General features: G+C 45.8%; 1 protein-coding gene across 8 annotated transcripts in view; it reads right to left on the reverse strand.

The window, feature by feature from the left end:
- The window catches only part of MPV17L (MPV17 mitochondrial inner membrane protein like), a 73,222-nt gene that overhangs the window by 23,265 nt on the left and 36,737 nt on the right, over positions 1 to 13,220 (reverse strand). For all 8 annotated transcript variants that reach the window (XM_077250640.1, XM_077250637.1, XM_077250639.1 and 5 more), the window contains 2 exons: positions 2,332 to 2,840; positions 1,235 to 1,305 (listed from right to left, as the gene is read on the reverse strand). In XM_077250640.1, the coding sequence (XP_077106755.1) occupies positions 1,235 to 1,305; positions 2,332 to 2,638 (378 nt within the window). In that variant the 5' untranslated portion in view covers positions 2,639 to 2,840. The remainder of the gene's footprint in view (positions 1 to 1,234; positions 1,306 to 2,331; positions 2,841 to 13,220) is intronic.

Consider the following 13,220-nt stretch of genomic DNA (forward strand, 5'->3'; position numbering starts at 1 on the left):
TATTTTCCTGCCGTAAGGTTTGCATGATACACTCTGAACACAGTTTTTTAGCATAATCATCCGGGAGGGGCTGCGTACATAAAGCACATTCCTTGTGCTTGGACTTGTGTGTCCTTTTCTTAGTCTAGAGGAAGGATACAGGAGGAACATATATCAGCATATAGGAAGAGACTCTTTCAAAAACTCACCCAGTGAAGCTGACCGGTACCAGTTCTGGAGGCGGATTTCGTTTGGTGGTAGATCCCTTCTCTGGAGGTCGACCACCACTCTTTGTGCTGCTCCTAGCGCTTCTCTCCTTGCTGGGAGAACGCTGTTGCACTGCGGGCAGGTGCGCTTCGTCGGCCGGTGAAGCCATCTTACACACACCGGGCCGACGCCAGCGCTGCATTTTTAAATCTGCCGCCCATTCTCCTGCCTCCCCGGACCAACCCGGAAGTGCTCCAGCGACTTCCGGGTTAGACGCGCCGCTCTCACTAACCATGCGGCGGCCAGAAGTATTAAGCCGGCCGCTGCAGCGCGCAGGTCCTCATGGTGCCGGGCGGACCCACGGTGACCGGACCCGGACCATGGAAGTTCGGCCAGACGAGGGGGGAGGCTGCAAGCAGGGGCTCCCCCGCCGCTGCTTCTGAAACCGCAGCCCCTGCCGTTCCCTCAGACACCGGCGCAGGCGGGTGCATGGCCCAGGGATCCTCTTCATCTGTAGGTAAGCCGGGTCCCTGTAGGAACAGGAAACCTAAACTAACTGAGGAGGAGAGGGGACCGCCTCCTTTTATTCTGTAGGTTTCCTGTTCCTATGGGGCGGATCCCTCTCTCTCATGTGGGGTGCTGTCGTGGCGAAGGGTAAAATATACCATTATACTAGATTTACTAGCATTTTGCCACATCTTCTTTCATAGCTTACACTTGGGTACTACAAGTTTCCGTAACTTTCTAGATAATTTCACTGTCTCCGGCTGCCTCCTCCTCCTCCCTGCTCATCGCCTCCACACATGGATCCAGCTGCTCCTTTACTACTCCATACTGGGATGTGATTGGCTGGCTTCCTGGTCCTGTCACTTGGTCATGTTCTTGCAGTCTCCGGCTCCGCTGGGGTGGGGACACCTCTCTGCATCCTCCCACCATCAGCAGGCCGTACAATACTGCACTATTTATCCTTCTGGATATCATCAGCCTTCATTCCTTTTCCTGACAGTACACTCCAGAGCACAAATATTATCAGATACTGCATTATTACCTTGTAGGTTGGCAAAAACTTCTCCTTAAGGTTTTTAAAGATGTCGTCCTCTCCGTCCAGGAGACTTAAACCTAAAAAACAAATAGTGATTTACTATGGAGGCATAACATATGATCAAGAATGATTGCAACTATCGGGAGCAGTTTGTGAGCTGTAGAGCGGAGTTTTCTGGTCCCCTCATCACCCACAATTATAAGCAGACAACCTCCGGCTATTTTTCTATAGTCACAACATCGCGTCCTGTATTGGCACTTCCACAGTGAGGTAGGAATGGCCCCATTATAGCCCACATACACGGAGAGCCAAGCCAAAGCATTGTCTGTCATACAGAATATACCATACTTAAGAAAAGAAGCTACAAATTGGCTAATTTATGTGTGCTCACCAGTCACATCAAGGCGACCTTTCCCTGATAGGACCCTAGCTTTATCTATCAGGAATACTTATATCAAGTCAAAAGCCTGGCAGGTAGGATCCAATGCTAGCTAAAACCAGCCTTGCTCTGATGAGAGGAGGCAGTCACCATCTCCATATGTATGCTACAACCAAACACCTAACAATGAAGCAGTGTGAACAGGTGCAAGCTGCAGTGACTGCTATATAAGAACCAAAGAATACTGGAGAATACAGCAGGGCTGTATACAATATAGAGGTAATCTACAAACTATACGACTATAACCTATTCATGAAGCATTAACCCGCTAGTCCCAAAATTGTATGTGTACCCCTACTAAAGGGATAGGGGATTACTTACTATGGGTCTGATTGCTGGAATCTCCAGCAATCCCAAGAACGGGGCTCTGGATCGCAAAACCTCCACTCCATTTAAGACAGACGTCTGCAGAGCTCGGTCCTTGGCTCCAGAGCCCCATCCTTGGGGTCCCATCGGTTGGCCCCCCAGCGATCAGAAAGCTTTGCATCCTATGGATAGAGGGTAACTTACTATTATTGGAACAATCCTTTAGAATAAAACTGTAGCATTTTGATAGTGCCATGTTATAAGACTGATGGTTTAGATACAGAGGTCTCCTTGCAGTATACTTAATAAGATGTTACATTTTGTTCAGTGTCACATTGTTATAAAGGATATAGATTACCTGTATAAAAAGCGCTGATGGTTATGGGGGCCGCCATTAACTGGTCACAAGCCACTTTCCTTAGGACGTTCTTTGGAGCGGATCCTGGAAATGCCCTTTCTATAAATCGCAGCCAAAAGAAATTAAAATTGGCGTGAAAGCAGAAGCCCACAATGCCGACTTTAGCAGTCTGCTTCCAGTCTAGTTGCTCGTCCGGCCCTTTAGAGAGTCGTTGTTGTACAGCATCAGCTGACGCGAAGAGAGAGCCATAAATCGTCACATTGGTCGCCCACGGATGTCTCTTCGTGAACCGGAGAAAAGCACGCATGTTCTGCAGTGTTGTAGTGATAGGACACCGGGGCACAAGCGCTACTTATGTGCTCTACTGAATGATATCATGTGATTCTTACAGGACCAAGGAGGTTTAGAGCCTCATTATCAGGACTGAGAAGTGAGACTATGGGAGGACGTAGGCCTCTGTGTAATTATTGTATTACAGCTTCTGTTCACACTCCGTGTACTCACTGGTCCTAAAAAAGAGCAATCAATATAACAAATCATATTTTTAGATAAACCCCAATCACATTGAACAAAATGCATCAAGTGCAAAAATTGTCAGCTGTCAATTACCCAATATTATGATAATTCCTTTATACACACAATAATAAACAAACCTTTATTCTGTTTCACCTTATTGTTGTATAGATATTAGCAATCCAACTATTTAGCATCTAAACAGTATATTTTTGGTTTTTAAGTTTAAGTGGGCTTTACCAGAGAGATTTCACTGGGGACTATTCTTCTGCCAGATCTGCTGTACTGCCCCTCCCCCCACACTGAATGCTGTCAGTATGTCTCACACAGAGCCTGTTGTAAGCTATAACAGTGGGGTGTTCTTTTTTCTCCTTGTACCTGCTTGCTTAGGATTGGCAGAGATGGAAGCATTAGGGTATGTGAACACGTATTTTTTAGCTCTTCGGATTTTTCCGCAGTGGATTTCATAAATCCGCAGGCAAAAGGCACTGCGTTTTACCTGCGGATTTTATGCGGATTCCACCCGCGGTTTCACACCTGCGGATTCCCATTATGGAACAGGTGTAATCCGCTGCGGAATCCGCACAAAGAACTGACATGCTGCGGAATGTAACCCGCGGCGTTTCCACGCGTTTTTTTCCGCAGCATGGGCACTGCGGATTGCGTTTTCCATAGGTTTACATTGTACTGTAAACGCATGGAAAGCTGCTGCAGATCCGCAGCAAAATCCGCAGCGTGTGCACATACCCTTAGGAGAGAAGAGATACTAGAGGTGTTATTGCTGGAGAGGAGAGCTGAAAGCGGTTAATCACACTCAGGTCTGCTGTTCTCCAGCACATGTAATCACCGTGCAGGGAGGAGAGCAGACTGTTGGTCAATGCTATTGTGGGGCATGTTCATTTGTTTTATTCCGCTTTGCAACGCCTATTCCATCATGTCCAATTCAACATGAAAAATTTGAGGATAGTTTGTATATTTAAAGTAAACCTAACGAAAGCTGATGTGCAGAAAAAAAGTGAGCAATTTTCATGATATTCGCCACCACACAAGAAAATAAAAATCCTCACATAATCCTAATTATACGGCAGCCTATTCAAAGAAGCTCTTAAAATCATTGAGCAGATCCCAAATTTGTGATTACTAAAATAAAAAAATGCACAAATCTAAGCAATGAAAAGCTACAAACTGTAGGAGACACCACGACTGCAGTATGTATATCACATAGGACACACAGACTGCAGTATACATCGCATAGAATACATAAACTGTTGTATACATCACATAGAATACAAAAACTCAGCTGTATAGATCACATAAGATACAATGGGTATGCTGTATATGGATCGCCCCCCATAGGGCAGTGGGGTACTCGGTACCGGGTCCTTCGGTTCTCAAGGGGGATGTCACGGTGGCTGACCCGGTCCGTGGCCCTAGGGACGTCCGTATAAAAAAGGGGAAAGGTCTTTAAAGGGGAAATGTTCGTGACGCCACCTGTGGTATTCGGTCAGGGTGACCGACACTGCTTAGGGGGTCCGCCGGGGTGATGTTATGGCAGCTAGATGGTATACCTTCCCACAGGTGAAGTATGTCCCCAGGGCTTCCCAGCGTGTAGATGGTGGATGGTGAGAGGCGCAGTGAAGAACGAGGACACAAGGTTGCAGTCTCTTTACCTTTTTACTGAAGGCTTCAGCATCCACAGTCCAGAGCACCAGATCACAGTGCAGGCAGAGTCCGGCCGGTTTGGAGGAAAATCCAAGTCTCCTTATCCAGGTAGAAATCAGTAGCCTTCCTATAGTGCCTAGGTGTTGTAGTACCTTACTGCTAAGCTTCTCATAAAGTCCTCACAACTATTGTAGATGTTCTAGATGTTGTGTCTCTCTCTGTCCCCCGGATGGATAGGACAAACCCGTATGACCGGTGGCGTGAGGCTTTTTACAGGGACTCTAGCACGCCCCAGCCTCTCGTGGGTGCCACCTTGCTTCCTGGGTTTAGGGCGGGCAGGTAACGTGAAATTAGCTGTCCTGCCGGTCTCTGGAGCAAGGCATAAAGGACTGTTGCTCCCTCTGTGTTCCGGCTACTGGGATCCTGCGCCTCAGAAGGAGGCAGCCTGTGTAGGGCAGAACTCCTTCTAGTTTCCTCTCCTTTTGCTATGACTTCTTCTCACTCTCTACAAGACAGTTCTCCTTCAGTGTCTCTTTCTAGAAGCTGCCGCACGTGGGGCAGGTGAAGCTCCGTAGCCTTTTGTCTAGGCCTCTGACAGGATCCCACCCCTGTCAGGGACCAACTAACTGAGCGGAGCTCAGCTAGCAGCTGCCTGAGTGAAGCTCAGCCAGCTTCTGCCTAACTTCCTATCCAGACCACCAGTTTTACCTAATTGTGAAGAGTGCCCTAATAAATAGGAGCATAGCTCCCCCTGGTGGACTGGAGTATGAAGTGTGTTGTGTGTTGGTGTTCCCTGATAGTGAGATCTCCTTTATTACCTCCAAACGTAACATCACTCCCCCCTAGAGGAGAATGATATTACTGCAACGACCAGGACCCTGGGGCGCTGTACTTACATGGTTTAGGATACAAAAACTGCTGTATACATCACCCCAAAATACATAAACTCTGCTGTATACATCACGTAACATACACTGAGACAGACTGCTTTATACATGACAGTTATAGATTATAAACACGGTCGTCTTTTAGATGTGTTTGGGGTCGTTATGTTGGAATACTGCCCTGCAGCACAGTTTCTAAAGGGACTGAATCATGGCCTGCTTCAGTATGTCAGAGTACATGTTCGCATTCTTCACGGTTCCCTCATTGAACCTGCTCGCTCATTAATGTATATATGGCGGCCTACAGTTTCCCAACAGATTGTGTAACTGCACATAAGGATCAGGCAGTTGGAATTCAATTGTCCGATCCTTTTGTGTGGTGGGGTGATAAACCATTGCCAGATAATTCGGGAGCGACTATCAGAGAACATGGGTATGGTGGAGTCAGAAGACATAGTTGTCAGCAGGAACATAGAATGGCTGACAACTAGCTAATTTGCATGACCAGCTTCACTCTGTAGACACCCTAATTTTGCTAATTTTGCTTTTCCTAATTTAAGTTTGCCCAGATCAGGTGTGAGAAGGATGACGGCCTGATGAGTTGATGTTGCTGTTTATAATCTGAGGACAGGGCTGCCACAATGAATTTCAAGGCCACATACTGACAAAAATGTTGGGCTCCCCTAAGGCCGGCCTCACACTCAGCGTATGTAAATACGGTCCATTTTTTACGGCCGTAATACACAGAAAAGTCCCCAAAATAGTGATCCGTATGTCATCCGTAGGCAGGGTGTGTCAGCGTATTTTGCGCATGGCATCCTCCGTATGTAATCTGTACGGCATCCGTACTGCGATATTTTCTCGCAGGCTTGCAAAACCGACATCTAATGGATTTATGTGCTCAAATGTTCGTTAAAACATATACAGTATATATATATATATATATATATATATATATATATATATATATATATATATATATATATATATATATATATATATATATACACACATACACACACACATATACACACACATATATACACATACATACACACACTGTATTTATATTTAATTCAGCGCGATATATGTGAAGAGCCGGTAATTCAATTGCCGGCTTTTCATTTCTCCTTCCCAAACCCGACAGGATATGAGACCTGGTTTACATACAGTAAACCATCTCATATCCCCTTTTTTTGGCATATTCCACACTACTAATGTTAGTAGTGTGTATGTGCAAAATTTGGGCGCTGTAGCTTGTAAAATAAAGGGTTAAATGGCAGAAAAAATTGGCGTGGGCTCCCGCGCAATTTTCTCTGCCAGAGTGGTAAAGCCAGTGACTGAGGGCAGATATTAAAGGGCCACTGTCACCCCCTCCAGCCATTATAAACTAAAAGAGCCACCTTGTGCAGCAGTAATGCTGCAGTCTAACAAGGTGGCTCTTTTAGTTTTTGATTCCGTTATTCCCTCAATAAAGCGTTTTAAAATTTGCCCTAACTACCTGTCTGCAGACCTGGAGGCGGTCCGAAGCCTCCTCTGTGAATCTCCCAACGGCCGTCACTCTTCTCTTCTGGGGATGTGGTAGCCGCCCCCTTCGCGCTGTTTCTTCTTAAATCCGGCGCCTGCGCTGTGTGTGCCTGCCTGTGACAGGCGCAGTCTTTTGTCCGTCATTGTCCGTCATAGGTCAGATGCAGGGTGCCTGACTGCGCCTGTGCAGGCAGTGCGGCCACCCTGTTGCTGAATCCCCGCCCCGCACTGTGTTATTCATTATGCACAGTGCGGGGCTGGGGTTCCTGGGCATGCACACTGCGCTGTTCAGACGCTCCCCCAGCTCAGACGCTCCCCCGCCTTCCAGCGTTGTTATTTGCGGCTGCTTCATTCCAAACGCTGGCAAGGAAACCTGTATATTACAGCAACGCTGGAAGGCGGGGGACCGGGGGAGCGTCTGAACAGCGCAGTGTGCTCCTCCAGTTCATGAGGACATCCAGCAGAGGGCGCCTCACCGCGACTCAAGGTAACTACAGATCACCCAGCTTTCCTTTCAGTACCCGGGGGTTTACAGGCACGAGCGAGTGCATTAGCACAGCTCCTGGCTGTAAAATGATTTAACCCCTTCAGATGGATTTACTTCGTGGGACGTGACAGATCATCGGAAGGTATGTATATTGTTGGTTTATTATTTTTCAGAGCGAGGGTCTTCAGGTGGATTGAGAGAGCAATAAAATATTAAAACAACCTGTGTGTTTATTTCATTAAAATACTTTTTAATAATGTGTGGGTTTTTTTTAACCCCTTCATACAATTGGATTAATAATGGATAGGTGTCATAATTGACACCTCTCCATTATTAATCTGGCTTAATGTCACCTTACAATAGCAAGGTGACATTAACCCTTCCTTACCCCATATCCCACCGCTACACAGAAATGGGAAGAGAGTGGCCACGTGCCAGAATAGGCGCATCTTCTGGGGTGGCTGGGGGCAGATGTTTTTAGCCAGGGGGGAGCCAATAACCATGGACCCTCTCTAGGCTATTAATATCTGCCCTCAGTCACTGGCTTTACCACTCTGGCGGAGAAAATTGAACGGGAGCCCACGCCAATTTTTTCCGCCATTTAACCCTTTATTTTACAAGCTACAGCGCCCAAATTTTGCACATACACACTACTAACATTAATAGTGTGGAATATGCAAAAAAAAAAAAAAAAGGGATATGAGATGGTTTACTTTATGTAAACCATGTCTCATATCATGTCGGGTTTGTGAAGGAGAAATGAAAAGCCGGCAATTGAATTACCGGCTTTTCACTAACTCCACTGCGTATTTCTCGCAAGTCACACTGCTGGTCCGTGTGGAATCCGTATTTTTCTCGCCCCTATAGACTTTCATTGGCGATTTTTTTGCGCAATACGGTGACAAACGCAGCATGCTGCGATTTTCTACGGCCGTACAAGACTGTATATTACGGATGCGTAATATACGGCAGATAGGAGCTGGGCCATAGAGATTCATTGGGCCGTGTGTAATGCGTATTTTACGGACGTAGTTTATGCGCTCATACGTCCGTAAAACTCGCTAGTGTGAGGCCGGCCTAAGACTCCACCCCTCAAACCTTCCACAGTCCCCACCAACCACTCTTGGAAAAACTCATCTTCTGCCCCACGTCCTCACTAATCACATATTAACAGATCCCATCCAACACCAAATCACATACATAGCCAGCAGCTTTTGTTCTGGCCGAAAGATTTTTTAAGCCACCATCACGACAAGGCAGACTCTTTTGGCCGGGCCCTACTCTACTCTAACCTATAAAACATTTTGTAAAATATCCAATACTCTTTTTAGGTATATTTTTATTTCTTTTTCCTTGAGAGAATGTGTCACTTTCTTTGACGAATAACACCACATACAAGGGACAAATACTGCCACACCAAGGCTGGACCACATATTACCAGTACATGGTGACCGAATAATACCATATACAAGGAACAAATACTGCTAGACTATAACCAGATGACATATTACCACAGGAGTTCTGTATATGGTGTATAGGGTAAAAGTAATAGTGATCACCAGTGACCTTATATACAGGAGCTCTGTATATAGTGTCAGTGTACAGGTAATACATGGATCACCGGTAACATTATATACAGGAGCTCTGTGTATAGTGCACAGGTAATACAGGGATCACAGTCACATTATACACAGGAGCTCTGTGTATAGTGTACAGGTAATACAGGGATCACAGTCACATTATACACAGGAGTTCTGTATATAGTGTATAATGTACAAGTAATACAGTGATCACCAGTGACTTTATACAGAGGAGCTCTGTACATAGTGTCAGTGTACAGGTAATACAGTGATCACCAGTGACATACAGAGGAGCTCTGTATATAGGTAATACAGGGATCACCAGTCCCATTATACACAGGAGCTCTGTATATAGTGTATAGGTAATATAGGGATCACAGTCACATTATACACAGGAGCTCTGTATATACTGTATAGTTACAGGTACTACAATGATCACCAGTGACATTATATTATTATTATTATTATTATTATGCTGGTTTGCCCAGACAGCAGACCTCAGTGAACAGTTGAGGCCTTCATAATCAATGCTGCAATGAATTGAACTCCAAAATAAAGCTCTCGAGCTGTTGCAAACTACAACTCCCAGAATGCACAATGAAGGTTTCAATTCAGCAACAGCTGAACAGCTACATGATGAGATCACAAAATTTAATAACCAGGGCAATTAAACATTGAAAGAGACCTTAGTCTCACACATTTATAGCAAATACACAGGACTCGCATACATCTTGAGTTGCCGGTGACAGAGAGAAGTGTGCACATGAGCAACTTTCTCCATTCCTTTGTATGCGAGTTCCAAAATTTGCAGAGCATCCCGTCTGTATGCCATAAATGTCAGACACAGGAATGCCCCATTAATCGAAATATGCCTGTACAACCATGAAAAGTATGGCGGTCACAATAAGCATAGAAACTTTCAAGTTTTAAGATGACAAATGCACCCCCCCAAAAAAAATAAAAAATAAAAAAAAATTTACTTCAAAAACATTAGTTTCCTTGAGATGGCTTAACCCACAACTTCATAGACCATCGAATTGGAAATAAAGCATATATTCCAATAGATGAATGAGATCATCCGAAGGTAATTGTAATTAATGGACTGCTAGTTGATCACCCAGAGCTGTTCATTGTCACAGGACAGAAATAAATATATATACAGAGAAAAGAATACAGCAGCACATGAAGCGCTAAGATGCATGCAAGCATTGAATAAGTGAAGCTTGAACTCCATTAGTGGTACATAGAATATACTTATAAAAAGAAGGTACTTTGGCTAATTCATGTAAGCCGAATTATGCACCAAGTACCTTCATTTTTATAAGTATATTCCATATAGCAGTAACGAAGCTCAGACTTCACATATCCAGTGTTTGCACACATATTAGCGCTTACACCGGCTGCTGTATGCTTATGTTTGAATATTATGCAGTATAGCAGCTTGCACCTGTTCACACTGGGGAGAAGCTTAAAATTTGAAAACAAAACAAAAAAAGAATGAATTTTCCTCATGTATATGATCATTTCCTGATGAGGAGACGCTTACCATGCAGATCTGGGATGTCCTAAGTCATTGTCAAAGCTGCCACCTCACAATTTTTATCGTCTTTCTTCTGAACCTCTCCACACAGACCCCACTCTCTGACAGATGTTTCTGTTCCCCACCTGACCTTCCTTCCCCGACTCGCTCCAGCACAAGCAGTAGGCACAGAGTAGCTCGGCCCGGCACCGCCATGTATAACGTACAGTATCTACGTATGAGATTAACTTCATCCACAAAACAACACTTCATGCGGATATTCCTCAGTAAAACAATATAAAAGGCGTAGTATCTCAGGTGATCAGCAGCAGCGTTACAAGAGGTTCTCCTTTATTAGATAAGACATACTGACAGGCGTGAGGACATGCTGAACTAATGCTTGGGCAAGTACAATAGTTTTCTGCATTTGGTATTCATGCATGTAATACATCCTTCTTACCGGACCGGTAGCACCTCCAGGGGACATACTACTACTCAAACAAAATTATAAAGCTATAGGTGAGCAAATCTGAAAAACATGTTCGTAAAGAAGCACAATATATATATTTGTTTTATCAGAAACATTGCCACGCCACAGGGCATTAAAGTCCTCTTTTTTACATCTTTTTGTGTGTTTCCTTTTTTGCTTAATATACCGTATATATATATTTTTTTCTTCCAATAAATGTGTATACGTGCATGTAATGTAGTGCGAGTATATTACTACACTCCCCACTGCTGCATTTTCCGGTGTCCAGCGCAGTTCTTCTCTGCTTCTCAGTGACGTCACCAGAATTGTGGCTAGCCGGATCACTCTATGCTTTGTGTGTGAGCCGGAAGTTTCTTTTACAATGTACAATCCTATGGAGTCTTGTTCTGACGCTCCATACACTTACATTGTAAAAGCCACTTCCGGGTTACACAAAGCGGAATGTGATCCGAGAGTCTCAGAACGGTGACGTCACTGAGAAGAGGAGAAGACCGGCGCTGGATCCTGGAGAGAGCAGCACTAGGTGAGTATATGATGCATTCACACTACATTAGCCTACGTTCACATTTGCGGTGTGCGCCGCAGCGTCGGGCGCCGCAGCGGCGCCGCATGCGTCATGCGCCCCTATATTTAACATGGGGGCGCATGGACATGCGTCGCACTTGCGTTTTGCGCCGCATGCGTCACTGCGGCGCACGCGTCCGGGCGCAGAGGACGCAGCAAGTTGCATTTTTGCTGCGTCCAAAATCAATGAAAAAAAGGACGCATGCGGCGCAAAACGCAAATGTGAACGTAGCCTTAGGCCAGTCTCACATGTCCCGATAATTCCGGTACCGGAGTTATCCGTGTCCGTGTGCTCACGTGGCACATCAGTGTGGCACACATGCGGCAGGACCACACGGACCGTGCAGGAGAGAGAGCGCTACAGTAAGCGCTGTCTCCTGCGTGTGGTGCTGAAGCCGGCATTCATCCCTTCTGTCCTGCTCGGCTGAAAGAAGCGCTTGCAGGAGAGAAGGGATGAAAGATCAAGTTTTTTTTTGTTAAAAATAAAGTTTGGGGTCACCTCCCGCATCCCACTCCTTCCCACCCCCCCGCCCGCTAGCAGAGAAATACTCACCCAGCTCCGGCGATGCCTCCTCTCAGCGCCGGCAGCTTGTCCAGTGTGAGTGGACACGTGGTACTGCTCATTACAGTGATGAATATGCGGCTCCACCCCTATGGGAGGTGACCCCAAACTTAAAAAAAATTGATCGTTCATCCCTTCTCTCCTTCAAGCGCTGCTTTTAGCCGAGCAGGACCGAAGGAATGAATGCCGGGCTTCAGCACCACACGCAGGGGACAGCGCTTAACTGTAGCGCTGTTTCTCCTGCGGCGGTACGTGCACACGGAGGAGAGTCACACTGTTCTCCGTGTGCACATGTGCAGGACATATTGCGGACTGTGCTGCCGGAGAAAAAACGGACATGTCTCCATGTTTTGCACACGGATACACGGTCTGTGAAAACATGCAGACATGTGCATAGACCAGGGCCGGCCCGAACGTATAGGCGAACTAGGCGGCCGCCTAGGGCGCCGACCCTAAGGGGTGCCAGAGAAAAAAAATAGAAAAAATTATAAAAAATCTTTTCAAAAGGCAAAAGGTGTATGGAGCGGAGCTGAATGTGTATGAGGTGTATGGAGTGGAGCCGTGTGTGTATGAGGTGTACGGAGCGGAGCCGTGTGTATGAGGTGTATGGAGCGGAGCGCGTGTGTACGGAGCGCAGCCGCGTGTGTAGGAGTAGCTATGTGTGGCCATTATACGGTACGAAGTATCATGTACGGCCAATATACAGTATGGAGCATCATGTGCGGCCAATATACAGTATGGAGCATCATGTGTGGCCATTATACAGTATGGAGCATCATGTGTGGCCATTATACAGTATGGAGCATCATGTGTGGCCATTATACAGTATGGAGCATCATGTGTGGCCATTATACAGTATGGAGCACTGTGTGGCCATATTTTTTTGTTTATAATTATTCTTTATGAAAGTGTGATCAGCAGTGCTAAATGGGTGTGGTTGGGACGTGGATATGGGTGTGGCTAGTTATGAATCGGTGTGGTCAGAGGCGTGGCCTAAAATTTGCCGCGGCAGTCTTTGCGCTCCGCAAACTTTGTCCCTCTTTCCCATCTTCAAGAGTTGGGAGGTATGTTAAAAGTAGTAGGGGCGCAACAAAATAGTTT

The sequence above is a fragment of the Ranitomeya variabilis genome, chromosome 4 (genome assembly GCF_051348905.1).
Source record: "Ranitomeya variabilis isolate aRanVar5 chromosome 4, aRanVar5.hap1, whole genome shotgun sequence".
In the NCBI taxonomy this organism is placed as follows: domain Eukaryota; kingdom Metazoa; phylum Chordata; class Amphibia; order Anura; family Dendrobatidae; genus Ranitomeya; species Ranitomeya variabilis.